At 36.1% G+C, this 14,018-nt stretch overlaps 1 protein-coding gene across 1 annotated transcript in view; it reads left to right on the top strand.

Annotated features, from left to right (window-relative positions):
* Positions 1-12,456, top strand: part of SH3BP2 (SH3-domain binding protein 2) — a 21,218-nt gene extending 8,762 nt beyond the window's left edge. The window contains exons 2-13 of the mRNA XM_009890507.1: positions 112-251; positions 1,292-1,394; positions 4,148-4,265; positions 4,859-4,929; positions 5,331-5,419; positions 7,399-7,464; positions 8,061-8,649; positions 9,731-9,839; positions 10,186-10,241; positions 10,677-10,758; positions 11,003-11,062; positions 11,552-12,456. Coding sequence (XP_009888809.1) covers positions 112-251; positions 1,292-1,394; positions 4,148-4,265; positions 4,859-4,929; positions 5,331-5,419; positions 7,399-7,464; positions 8,061-8,649; positions 9,731-9,839; positions 10,186-10,241; positions 10,677-10,758; positions 11,003-11,062; positions 11,552-11,689 — 1,621 coding nt within the window. The 3' untranslated portion in view covers positions 11,690-12,456. The remainder of the gene's footprint in view (positions 1-111; positions 252-1,291; positions 1,395-4,147; positions 4,266-4,858; positions 4,930-5,330; positions 5,420-7,398; positions 7,465-8,060; positions 8,650-9,730; positions 9,840-10,185; positions 10,242-10,676; positions 10,759-11,002; positions 11,063-11,551) is intronic.
* The last annotated feature ends 1,562 nt before the right edge of the window (positions 12,457-14,018 follow it).

Genomic DNA, 14,018 nt, shown 5'->3' on the forward strand with positions numbered 1-14,018 from the left:
GCTGAACCATGTTAGTTGTTTGGAAAACTTGTTTAAGGAAGCAAGCTTTGTTTCTCAGCACTCCTTTCTTAAAGTAAAATTTAAGTTTTAAACTTTTATTCTATATTGTAGAACGATGGCCTCACAGGAGCAGGTCTGGCCAGTCCCAATGAAGGCAATTGGAGCGCAAAACCTTTTGACAATGCCTGGAGGTGTGACCAAATCAGGCTATCTTCATAAAAAAGGAGGCACCCAGCTGCAAATCTTGAAGTGTAAGTTGAATAAGGTATTAACTAAAATAAATGTTTTAAATGCATGCATTTGGGGCCATTAACGTATTTCATGCTAGCAGACTATTTAATGAAGCTGTTCTTCCACTTACTTTGTCTGTAATGGATTACAATTTTATTGGAATATGTGTATAAAACACCCATATTGAAATAATTTCCTTTAATTGGAACTGTAAGTCTTAGATGATAAATGTTGTGGTTGATTTTCTTTTACTTGGTTAAATCTCTTGTCTAGGCCTTAAAAGTAAGGTCTTAAAGACAGAAATAGATTCCCAGGATGTGTATCAATTTCAAATACTCTTTTCTAAAAAAAAATTAGTTCTCAGCTTTTTTCCAATTGGTTAATCTGTGCTGGAAAAATATCTCTGTCTCCTACTGCTGTGGTGAAATGGAAATTTTCTCACTGCCAACATTAGGCTGTACTTGAAACCAGTAATTGCTTCTGGAATCAGAATCTATTTACATGGAGAAAAAATAAGATTTTGTGTTTGTTTATATGCTATTCATTTGCTTTCCCTGTTTATAACCAAACTATACTTATATGGTTAAGGACAAAAATTACTGCCTTTGATGAAGGAAGGAATGTTGGCCTCTTTAAAAAGGGAAAATAAAACATTTTATTGGGAGCTTTATGTACTTGAGATAAAAGAAGAGAGGGAGATACCTTCATGGTTTTGGGATGGACATAAATATGTATTTGTAGCCTGTGGCTACCTTTCTGCCATTTTGTTTTAGGTTGCATTCTTACATTAGTTTATTCCTCTAGTAAAGGAGCACAGGTGGAGGGCAGACCTGCAGTCTCTTTGGCTTCCCTTGAAGTCATCAGATCAGCTGCCTCTCAAATGAGGGAGGCAAATACTACCCTTGGTCCTGAAACTCTGTGAATGGACAGTTTTCCCATGAGGCTGGTCATCAATAAGCTGTCACTTAACTAGCTGGTGTTCTTTTATAACAATTAGTAAGATTAGTAAGTAGTGTCTTTGGATTTATCTTTTGCTCACTTTTTGTCTCTATCTTTTCAGGGCCATTGAGATTTGTGATAATCCATGAGGGATGTATTTACTATTTTAAGAGCAGCACATCTGCATCTCCACAGGGTGCATTTTCTTTGAATGGTTACAACAGGTGAGTGCCAAAGAACTTATTTAACACCCAAGCCCCTTTTACTTAATTCAGGGGTCTATGGTTTTCATTTCCAACTAAGTTAAACTCAACTACATCTGTTGTTTGGGTTAAGCACTGATCTCAGATTCCAAGAGATGTCTTCCTTTCGAATTGTACATATGATGTTTCCTGTGCTTTGCAAGTGCATAGCCTTCATCTTTTGTAACTTAACCAGAAAAACTGTTAAAATTGCAATGGCCTTAGTCTTGTTACTAACTTAATGCAGACTTTGCACATGCAGAGATACATGTGTATTCTTTCAGACAAATGATCTTTGTTCTCTAGTGATTTCAATGATCATCACAAAAAAGGAATATTTATGGAGTTACTGATTCAGTAATGCTAATTAAGTGTCAAAATTGAATCAAGTACAGGAGTGATAAATGAGGGAATGCATGTGCAAAATGTCTGACGTTTTGCTACACGTTATAAATCTTAGTGTTTGCTTTTTAAATTGAAGACAAAAATACTGGCTTTCAAGTTAACCAGTACTATCAGAATCTGACTGAGTGCAGCATACGTACAAGGCCTGCTAGCAGAAGTCCAACTGAACTTAAGGAAATTGCTGTTGTCATTAATGCGAAGAAAGGACTAATGAGAGAGAGAATGTACAGAAATATTGCATTGTTGGTCTGCACTGCAATTTTACTGTATTTGTAAATGTTATTCCTGTACTGCATAATGTTCTGACTTTTGGAATAAGGAAATACCTGTTATTAGAATGTGAGAGCTTTCTAACTGGTCACAGCAATGGCATCTTTTGTAGCAATGCAGTTGTAAACATTGTAGCTAATTAAAGATTCAAGATTAATTTGTATAAGCAACCTATACTGAAACTTGGCCATGACACAATGACACTACACACTAATGTAAAAAAATACCATGGAATTTGTAAATGCTGGGGACTGTCTCATTGCTTTTTATATATCTGCATTCTAGCAGCCTTGTAGAGACCGTGGTTGGAATTGGGACCAGGTCTTGGTTAGTTTTATGCATAGACATAGGCATTGTTAACAAAGTCTTTCATTTCAAATTCTTTTTTAGACTTGGTAGTTGCATAAGGCTGTGTGAAAACAAGTCACTCTAAGGCTTCCCTGGAGTTTTATTTTGCACTTTTCATTCAGTAGCCTTTATGTGTTGAGACTGGACAGGAAATGAGGAAGTGTATTCATTAGTGACTCAAAATGTATAGTGATGCCTATTGCTAGTATCCCTCCCAGCTCTACCATGGGTATTTCCCACATTAACATCCTTATCAGCCTTACATTAGTGAGATAACTTGTAGTTCCTTTTGTGGCTTTGTTTTGGACTGGGCAGATGCAGAAAACTACAACTTCCAGCTTAAAAGTAGGATTGGGGTTCTAAAAAAGATGCAATCTCGAACTCTGAAATATTTTTGCAGTTGACATTGTTCTTAATGGCAGCTTCAGGGTGTTGATTAGGTTGTTTTGGTGGGTTTTTTGTTTTGTTTTGTTTTTTTTTCATAGAATAGTTTGGGTTGGAAGGGACCTTCAAAGGCCATCTAGCCCAACCCACCTGGGGTGAGCAGGGACATCTTCAACTACATCAGGTTGCTCAGAGCCCTGTCCAGCCTGACCTTGAATGTTTCCAGGGATGGGGTATCTGCCACCTCTCTGGGCATCTTGTTTCAATGTTTCACCACTGTCACTGTAAAAAAATGTCTTCCTTATATCCAGTCTAAATCTACCTTCTTTTTAGCTTAAAGCCATTACCCCTTGCCCTATCGCTACAGGCCCTGCTAAAACGTCTGTCCCCATCTTTCTTACAAGCCCCCTTTAAGTACTGAAAGGCCAAAACAATGTTATTTTGATTAGGTACCTAACGAAATGTCAAGTGTCTCTGATAATCTTTTTTCTACGTTTACAAACCACCTTCCCTAAATATTAAGGACTTATGGAAATACTGTATTATATGAGGAAATCGGCGAGTTAAAAAGTTTAGGAACAAAAGAAGAAAGCCCCAATAATGACTGTAAAAACTTAAATCAGATTTCTCTGTGGCTTATGCTGAATAAATCTTAGAAATGTTACTTTTAGATGATTCACAGTCTTAGGATTTTAGTCTCCTTGTTTGTTCCAAAGCCTCATAGCAAGCATTTACAGCCAAATTTTTGTGTATAAGGAGTTTCCTCATTTGAGACTCCTCTGGGGGGGGAAGTAAAAAGAAATGTATCTAATGCAGTTTGTGAAAGAGGTTGAGTTATGCTTGTTTTAAAATAATAAAGCGCAAGAAAGTTTTTATATGGGAAAAGTGGAAGAAATAAGCGAACTTTTAATATTAGTTCTCATTTATTTTCATGGACAACCTGTGTTTTGATTTCTCCTCTGTGCCGTTCTGAAATAAGGATCACAGGCAGCCTAAATACCTCCTGCCATGGTGTGAAGCTTGTGAATTAATGCAATTCATTAAAGCTATTGAACAGGTGAAAACATCCTTTTATAAGTCTGGCTGGTGGTTTAACTAGTGCTTTTTCTACTGTCAGCGCTCTTGCATTGTCCTTTCTACCACTTTAATGGAGAAGCACAACAAATGAACATCTGGGGATTTTGGTGGCATTTTCCTGGGCTTGGGGATTATTTTTGTTAAGGGAAAACTGGCCAGTAAAACTGCTTTCCATCAGAGCTTTATGACTTGCGGAGCAGAATTAACTTTATAGACTAAGGTTTTTATGTATTGGTTGTTCTGTTTCTCAGGGTTATGCGGGCAGCTGAGGAGACAACATCAAGCAATGTGTTTCCTTTCAAGTTAGTTCACATTAGCAAGAAGCACAGGACGTGGTTTTTTTCAGCTTCTTCTGAAGATGAAAGAAAGGTAACTTTCTTCTTCTTTTTGCAATATAATTTTCCTTGAACCAGAAAGCGAATCTTGGACTTCCTGAAAATCTAAATGAACTGGACATGCAGTGAAATGTATATACCTAGTTCTTCGGGCTCCTCTGAAAATCATGCCTGAAGTTTTAACTATTAAGTCAGTGTTAGTTCAAGTTGTAATTTAGGGTGTAGCTGTAAGTGACATACTAGATGGCATGGTTTTCTCCATATTGCTGGTTTTATTTCTAGCCAAGAAACAAATATTTGTGTGTTAAACCTTTGATAAAGCATGAAAACTGTTCAGTGAAATCTCTCACTCATAAACTTACTATGAACAAGTATCTGGCTTTAGAAATAACAGTTTGAAATTTACAAACTGAAAGTTTAATATTTTAACATGTTCTTATAGCATCAGTCAAAATGTTTTGACTAAGATAAGTCCTCTCAGTACGTATATAAAGTCATGGATAAATACTGTTTCATTATAGGTTCCTTGCATGGTTACTCTGCTCTTACAGAGAACAGATACTGTGCATCTTTGTTTAATGATTTAAAGATGGATGTTTTGAATGTTGTATTTTTATTCTTATTTAGAATTGGATGCTATCCCTGAGGAGGGAAATTGATCACTACCATGAGAAGAAAGAAACAATAACAGAATTCAGGTATCAACCCTTAGTCTTTATTTGCTTTTTATCCCTTTTGCACTAGCTCTTGACAATGGTGTTTTAGGCTCTTTGTGCCTACAAGTAATTTACTGTTAAATAAAAACAGGTGCAGTAAGGTCCAAGAATGAAACATCTTCTTAACACATAGTTTAAATAACACCAGGACAAAAATAAATCTTTTTACTAAGAGAACTTTAAATGTCAGCTTTGTGTAAAACCAATAAACACTTTAAAATGTCAGCAGCAACATATCTGGCTGTTAATTGGGAAATGAGAATAGATTGCTTTTGCTTTTTCAGCCTTGCTTTCCAGTGCTGTAGTCCTGCTAACAGACATGTTTACTGTCCCAAGACACGTAGCACAGTGATGCAGAAGGTACTCTGTCTTTTCTTTTGCAGTGACTCTGGTTCTGATGCAGACAGTTTCTATGGCTCAGTAGAACGTCCCATTGATATCAAGTATTCTCATCATTCAGCGGATAATGAAGGTGACAAATTTAGACACTGCTAAATAAAATTTATTTATTTGCTTATTTCTTTCTTCTGGATTCTGCAGGAACTATTCCCATAGCTTAAGCAAACTGATCCAATTTGCACTATAAATGCTTGTTTATACAAGGTGTGTAGTTGTTGCAATTTTAAATCAGCAGATATTCTGTGCCATAAACCACTTGTAAAAATAAATTGTAACTAAAAAAATTCAGATCTCTCAAGGAGGTGTCTGACACTCTAATATACTATTTAAAGACTTCATGAAGTCTGCATGTTGGAAATGTTATATATCTAGCAAAAAGATAAAACTTTTGGGTATGTCTATAGGTGATAGTGTGGAAATACAAAATGGTCTTTATTATGATAATTGAATATAATTATAATAATAGGATATTAGTCACTTAAAAGTATGCTCTGAAAACATGCAGATACAATGCAGTAAAAACCACCTATCTAGACTGTGAAATTAATTCACCTGTCCTGAAAAACAAGCAGTCACCCACACTGGGATGTTGCTGCATCTGTGTTGTAGTCTGTTTAGTATGAAACAGAACTGATCATCCCTCCAGTTCAGGAAGATCTTGCATTAGGCATAGGATGGGCCTATGTGAAATGCATAGGATAACACTCTCCAATGACTTTCAAACTGAGTAACTTTTCAAAGTAAGGCTCTGAAAATGTCACTTTTGGCATAGCCTCTTTTAATCAGAGTTTGATACTTGTTCATTGCTGTAGTTGTTTCACAGTAAACAGTTTGGGCTGAGTGTGTTGTGGTTTTGTTTTTTTTTTTTTATATTAGAAGTGATGACATTACAGAAAGCCTGTCAGATAGGTGTTCACAGCATATTTCAGCAACTGACTTCTTAGTTGAGAAATGTGTTAGTAAAATCCAACGTGAGAAGCCTTGCCTCATGGTTCAACGTAGTTCCTTTGCTAGGCCTTTTTCCATCTGCCCTTTCAGATTTCTAACTGCAGGGTTGATTGGAGCAAGTACTCTCATTTCCTGAAAGGAAATTCCTGACTATTTTTCCTGACTAGGACAAAAAGGCAGGAGTGAGTCTTTTTAGGAAATCCGGTTCAAATGCTGCAAAGCAGAGGAAAACAGACTCATCAGTATCATGTAGGATTGTAGTTTAGTACTTCTGCGTTTATGGGAGGGAAGGGTTGTATGCAATACAAATTATGTTAAGACACTTAGCAGGAGTTTAAATTAGGAAAATTAGGAGAGCCCACTGATTTTTATCAGGTATTCTTACCTTTTTTTTTTTTTTTTAAATGCATTTCTTGGGGGAAATACTGCATATTGTGCTTGAGGCTCCTATTGTAGTCACTGATGAGAAATTACTGCCTAGAAGTACCATGTTTTTCACGTTTGATTATTTTGACTTAGCGTTAAAGGCAACATTGAAACCATTTAAGCCATTTGTTGTGGGGTTTTTTTGTTGCAAGGCAAGAGGATTAATTGTGTTGTAGCTCACTAGGCTTGCTTAAGCTTCAGTATTGCGAAATCATCAATGTTTCTGTGTTAGGGTTAGGTTTTAGGGATTATTTTTCTCCAACTGGTTTTGCTAGAGCATCCATATAGTTATGTCTATGCGACCGGTTTGAATTTTTCTCAGGAAGGCTATAGCACTAGAAAGTGTCACCAGAAAATAAAATTTAACTTGAAAGACGGAAAAGACTTCATGTGCTGTGCAATTCATCTCCCACTGTTGTAAGTGATGGCTTTCTTAATTGACATCAAAGTTGAAGGAAAAACCTATTCTAAATAGCAGAGAGGTGGACCAATATTTTTTAATTTTTTTCACCTCTTAAAAAAATGAAACAAAACAAAAAAAACCAACCAAACAAACAAAACCAAAACCCAACCAAAAACTGAAAAATATTTGTTTACTAAAAAGCAATAAGTACTCAATAGTTTTTCTTTGGTTCAGGAGTACTTATCAGTGTCTGACACATTGATTTTTATCTGCAGATTATGACCAGGAGGAAGATGATGAATCTTACTTGCAGCCAGATACTTCTGACATAGTGAAAGATGGTATGTGATTTCTTTCATTCCCTTTGCAAAAGGCCCCATCCCCATGAAAGGCCACCAATGAAGGCAGTATTCATGTAGAATGCTGAATTATTATTTGTCTTGGTCATATCTTAAGCATTGCAGGTGGTAAAATAACTGAAGTAATGCACAGTTATCTAATCTTGAGAGACATGTAGGGTTAAAAGTTCCTAGTAACAGCAGGAACAATTTACAGAAAGTGTTACATGCCTTTAAGGGCATGTTTTCTTGTAGGCCTCCTGCCCTGGAAGGACCTGTATCTGGTCATCAGTCTGTAGGAGGGGTAATGCTTTTAATACAGCATTTAATGTAGCCTTTTTCTTTATTTTTAGCAAAGGGAAAACTGTTTGCAAAGTTATCATAAGCCATCACTGAATAAAAATTGCAGGAGTTTACTACACATAACATTCAGAATTGTGCTGAAAGTTGAATGCTTATCCAGCATTTTGGGTACTATCAGACCAGATGTCAATGAAACATCTTAAATCACATAAAAAATAAATTTGAAAAGTGTTGTTGTTTGACATACTGTATTTCTCCTCAGTGTGTGATGTTTTTTGGATGTTTTCTTTCTGTAGATATGGTTCTGCCCCCAGCCTACCCGCCTCCACCAGTTCCTCATGTCAGAAAAGCTGCCTACTCGGAATCAAGGGCAAATTCCTTTCCTGGCAAATCTACTGTGCCAGTACCACCACCGCCTCCTAAAAGAAGCTTACCTGATATCAAACTAGAGGATCACTTAAATGTGAGAGAACCCCAGTTACAGTGTCGAGCTGAACCTAATCTAAAGATTCAATCCTCAAGCCGGAGACTAAGTGAACAGCTGCCTCCTGTACCCCCACTACCTCTTTTCAAAAAGCCTGTGTGCGTCAAAGAATCTTGCTCATTGCCTCCAGAGCCTCTGCCTCTAGCTCAAGTTCTTGCTACTCCAGAAGGATGTGAGAAGCTAAAAACCTTAAACCTTTCACCACGAACTCCTCCTCCACTACCAAGCAGTAAACCCAAGCTGTCGCATTTTACTGAAAAAACAGTAGAGCCCAAAGTGCCAAAGGAACATGGTAAACCTGGGCTGTTTGTACCACCAGTGCTCCCAAAGCCACCTGTGCCAAGCCACCAGCCCCCTGGAATCAAACCTAGACCAGAGAAGTCTTCATGTCCCCAGTTACAGTAAGTGTGAAAATACAATGTGCTGTTAAATTTTTCCATTGCATATTAGTTAACTTGTTGACAGACATACGTCTGTATGAATCAGAGAAATCTGTTTCTCTTCCCTGCACCCTTCTCTTCCTCTCTTCCTCAGTGTTCTGCTTTTTTGCCTCTGTATATGTTGTTTGAAAATTTTACAATCAGTTTAGCTTCTGAAATAGTTTAGAAAGAAATAGTAGATAAACTAAACCTTAAAAAAAAAATACACCAAAATTTTGTAGTTCATCTGTTTTCAGATCTGTTTTAAAGACTTAAAAGCTTTTGACCTCAGTGAATAAGAAGCCTTTATGTCAGAGCCTCAATAAACTGCAAAAACAATTTTAGGCTTCTGTCAAGATAGGAAATGTGTTTCATTTTATATTAAGATCAGCTTTAGTAAGGGATGTGGAACTAGTTATGGTGAGTCAAACAGAAATATATTTGTCCATTGGATTATTTAGCAGCTCTGAAGAACAAGTAATAAACTTTTTAAAGACTGTACAAGAAAGACACTGATATACTGTCCAGTGAAAGGCCATCAAGATGTTTGGGCTGTAGCACAGATACGTGAGAAGAGACTGAGAGAACTGGATTAATTCAACCTTTAGGAAGGCTAATGGGAGATCACTGCTGTCTACAACTACTTAATGGGTGGGTGCGGAGAAGGCAAAGCTACACCTCTGAGGTCTGCAGTGATAAGAGGCAAGAGGCAGAAGTCACAACCTGGGAGATTACAGCTAGGTAGTAGGAAAAACTTTTCACCACATGGATGGTGAAACACAGGTTGCTGCGGAGAGTCTGTGGAATCTCCATCCTTGGAGATACTGAAAACTTGACTGGACACGGCTGCCTGAGCTACCTGATCTAGTTGGACCTGCTTTGAGCAGGAGCTTGGGCTAAATGATCTCTACAGGTCCCCTTCCAACCTAAATTAATCTGTCATTTGGGGGCTAAAATGAAACTTGCTCATCAGTTCTAGTTTTATTATCCCTATAGTGTTTTGTGTATATTTGTTCTGTTTTCCTGAGGAGATGTCCTTCAGTTTTTGTTCTGTTTCTGCCAGGAGATCACCACCAGATGGACAGAGTTTTAGAAGCTTCTCATTTGAAAAACCAGCACTACCCTCTAAGCCAAACCAACCTGATGATGATTCTGATGATGACTATGAAAAAGTAAGAGCAAGCAGATACATTCTCAAAGAGCATTTTTTTCTTGCTTATGTATAGTTTTGGGGATGTTTTAAATGCATATTTCGGGACAAAAATAACTGTCTGAAAACACATTGCTGTGTGATTTTTTTTTTTTTTTTTTTTTTGGAGCTTTAAGGAATGCCTTGATAAATTCTGGATTTTAATATTAGATGTAAAGGAGGAAGAAGCATAAAATAAAGATTAAATCACCACTAATAATTTCAGATACTGGTGGCTGTAGCTTATTTGCATAAAAACTTGCTAGCATTCTGAGTTGTCATTGACTTACACAGTGATTTGTTTTCTTCATTTTTATTTTTTTTTACAGGTTGGGCTGCCTGCGTCAGTATTTCTTAATACCTCTGAATCCTTCGAAGTTGAAAGGTACGATGTGACTTTAAAACAGTTGCTTAGAAATCCTACAAAAACATGCACTGAATGGTAGTCCAAAGATCATTTTGATGGGTACATTTTGTGTTTAGAAACATAATAAAAGTATTTAAATTCCTTTAATATGGAAATCACTTTTTAGGGGAGTTAGTTCAGTGCTCTTGTATCAATTGAAAATGCATACTACTTGCAAAGTGATTTTGCTCCATCTGGAGAAGGTTGTTCTGCCAGGATGCTAGATGGGACAGAAAGCCAGATATTCTGTACTGTGTTGCTGGTTCAGATGCTAGAACAGCGAAGTTGTTTCAGCTACGATGTGCTACAAATCACTAAAACAAAGAGATTTATAATAATAATTTTAAGAATCTAGGCATTTTGCTTGTCTGATTCAGAATATTCTAACACATGTAATTGCTGTATTATTTTTAGGACATTTAAAGCTAGTAGCCCACGGGGACAACCACAAAATGGATTGTACTGCATTAGGAACTCATCTACTAAGCCTGGAAAGGTAACTAGTAATTGCTGAATCTACTCCAAAAAAACCTTTTTGATTTAGAGATACTGTATCTTATATATGATAAAGTACTTAACAACTTAGATGTGCTCTTTCCTTAAAGCAAGAAAATCACTATTATAACATCAGTGATTATTTTTTTGGTTTTAGGCTGGATTGTAACTAATTCCTTAATAATACATTGACTTAGAAGAGCTTATTAGTATAGACTGAATGTGTTGCATTTTTCTTCTTCAAGGTATTGGTTGTATGGGATGAATCTGCAGAAAAAGTGAGAAACTACAGAATCTTTGAAAAGGTTAGTAGCTGCAGTATGTATGTATGTGTATATATGTATATGTATACATGTATGAATTCCATGTGTGTATATATATGTATAAAGTGTACATGTGTATAGGAATATATTGGAACTAATAAGTCAAAGTTTAAACTTCTTCCGATTCCTAAAAGTAAAAATAAGTCGATTTTAAAAATGTCTAGTCTAGGATGAGAGTCTGAGTACTCAGATCTGGGCTTTCTAGTCGCTGTATTGTGCAAAAGACAAACTAACTGTAAATGTTCAAATCTAAATTTCAGCTCCAGTCGGATTGTAAGGGAAGGAATAATAAATTCCTGAGTTTAATTTGGACTTCCTTGTGTGACTAGTTTGCAAAGCAGTAGCATGTTTGAACAAACTTCTTAGTTGTGATGATGATGTTTTGGGGTTGTTGTTTTTGTTGGGTTTTTTTAAATGCTGAGTTGGAAAAAAATACCATCAGTGATTACATGTGTTTTTGTTTTACAACAGGATTGCAAGTTTTACCTGGATTCAGACATCATGTTTTTGAACATGGGAAGTTTGGTAGAATACTATAGCACTCATGTGCTACCTAGTCATGACAGCCTGATTCTTCGGTGTCCTTATGGTTACTCTAAACCAAGGTGACATGACTGGCATAATTCACTGACACTTAGGACAAGTGGGTTCCCTACTGCACTTGAATTAGACGTGGACTCCTGATCCTGTTGAACATCCCAGTGTTTGCACACAGAAACTGAGTTTGTTTCGACCATTCATTCTCACATGAATTGTGTATAGGCTTCATTTAATGAACTCTTGGTAAAACCTTACAATCCAGATCAGTGGATTTTATGGTCTTTTATTTTAAAAAGATCTGAACTGATGATGCTGTGAAAGCTGTCCACGGGACCTACACTTTTTTATAAAACTGCTGCTATTACTAATCTCCTTGGAATGTGGAAGATGGACGTGAACAAAAAAGTGGTCTGAATACAACCAATACAGAAAAGGGAAACTTCTGAAATTATATCGGAGTTCACTTGTGACAGGGAATACTAATACTCTGACTTGAAGGTATTACTCCTTAAGTCAGCACTGGTGCTTAACTGAGAGTTTTTGTATTACTTGTATAGTTGACATGTAAATAATGAAGAATTCTGTGCAAATAACTTGGTTTACTATAGGTAAAGATGATCAGGAAATGTGGCTTTTTTTTTTTAAGCCACCTCATACATAAATATAACTTCTGATTACAATGTCTGCAGTAATCAATATCAGGGGTACTATCCAACTGATAGGGTTGTGGCATCCCACATATGAAATGCACATAATGACGTGCATTTCAGATAGGCATGGAATAATATTGACTTGGCTTTCATGGCAGCCCCACTACTTAGTTCTGAAGTGGAAGGGGAGGTACCACTATCATTTTTAATGGGTACGAGAAAAGAGAAAAGACTAATTAATCTTAAGGGGGAAGGGAGGGAGTCTTCTGAATAGCCCAGATTCTGACAAATTGTTTTGTCTCGCACTGCAATCATCATGGTTCTTTAAAACAAAACACACACACAAAAAAACCCACTGAAACCATGAGTGTGATGCTACTATTGCTCCATAAATCTTTGAGGTCAGTCTCTCAGGATCAGGTTGTCAGCCCACTGCGTTCTGTGCTGTTCTAGGGCAAAACATACTGCCCTAGTCTAGTTTTTGCAGTTCAACAAGAATTTTTCCATTATTAAAATTGCTAGTCAGTTGCAAAATAAAACCTATTTTTAGCATACTATCAGCACTATCAGACTATCAGTGATAATAATAATCAGGGTGCTTGTGATATTTGTTCCCTAGTATCTTGGGGACAGGTATTCTAAAACCAAGGGCTTGATATTTATGCCAAAATTACCCTCTTCCTAAATTTTAATAAAGAAGGGAAATTTATTTTAATGACCTGCTAAGTAACTTTGTTGATTCAAAAGTATTGTTATAATGGTTTCGTATCTCTAATAATGTTTACAAGACTTGTAAAAATAATTAAAAAAAAATAATAATAATCCTGTCACTCCTGAAACAGGAGAAGGTATCTAGTTTTTATCAGTCTCAATCTGTATCAATAAATTTTATTTTTTTTCCAGTTACTTTTTCGAAGTTTATACATGTCAGTTTTAATCTTTTTACAGTTAGATAGTCACAACTTTAAAAACATAAACAAAATCATTACAGAATAAGAATTTTCTGTATATGAAAACAGTAAACCAGGATTTAATCCCTAAGGGATTTTCCTTAATAAAGAGGTGTAATATTAGGACCATACATAGAAATAGTGGCACGAACTCTGCCTCTGTTTTTTGCAAGAGACGCAGACATACACAGTATCAGTCTTTTGGTCTCTGTTCCCACTGTAATAGGGTTTATATGCACAAAGTAAAGAATATGTAATATTTAAATGTCAGATTCTGTTAAGTATTGGATATGTTAAGTTTCTAATTCCTTTTATTTTAAATGAGTATCCCTGTGGTTCACTACCCTGATACGATCCACTCCGTAAAGAAGGCTCAGCCAACAAAGCATTTAAAAAATATTTTTGGCATATAGATATATGTATATCGGAGCAAGTTCTAGTTTCTTGCAGTATTTACACATGCTGTTTACAGACTAAATATTTCTCTGTCTGGGAATAATTGACTTGTGTCATGACAGTCATACTTACAGTATGGTATCTTTGGGGCCCTATTCAGATATTTAATTTTTTTGCAACCATATACTCTTCAGATTTTTAAACTGTAAAAATACTTATGTAATCAATACATATAAAACATAACACTGTCTTTACCTATGTAATACAAGATTTGCAAATATGTAAATTTTTTGTGTTAATTTCCTTTTTTATATAAATGTATATATTTCTGAATTGGATAAACTTTCAATGCCAGTTCACCTAATTTTGTGCAGTTGTCTAACTTCACGGGTGTGCGTTTTA

The sequence above is a fragment of the Charadrius vociferus genome, unplaced genomic scaffold (genome assembly GCF_000708025.1).
Source record: "Charadrius vociferus isolate BGI_N301 unplaced genomic scaffold, ASM70802v2 scaffold88, whole genome shotgun sequence".
NCBI lineage: Eukaryota > Metazoa > Chordata > Aves > Charadriiformes > Charadriidae > Charadrius > Charadrius vociferus.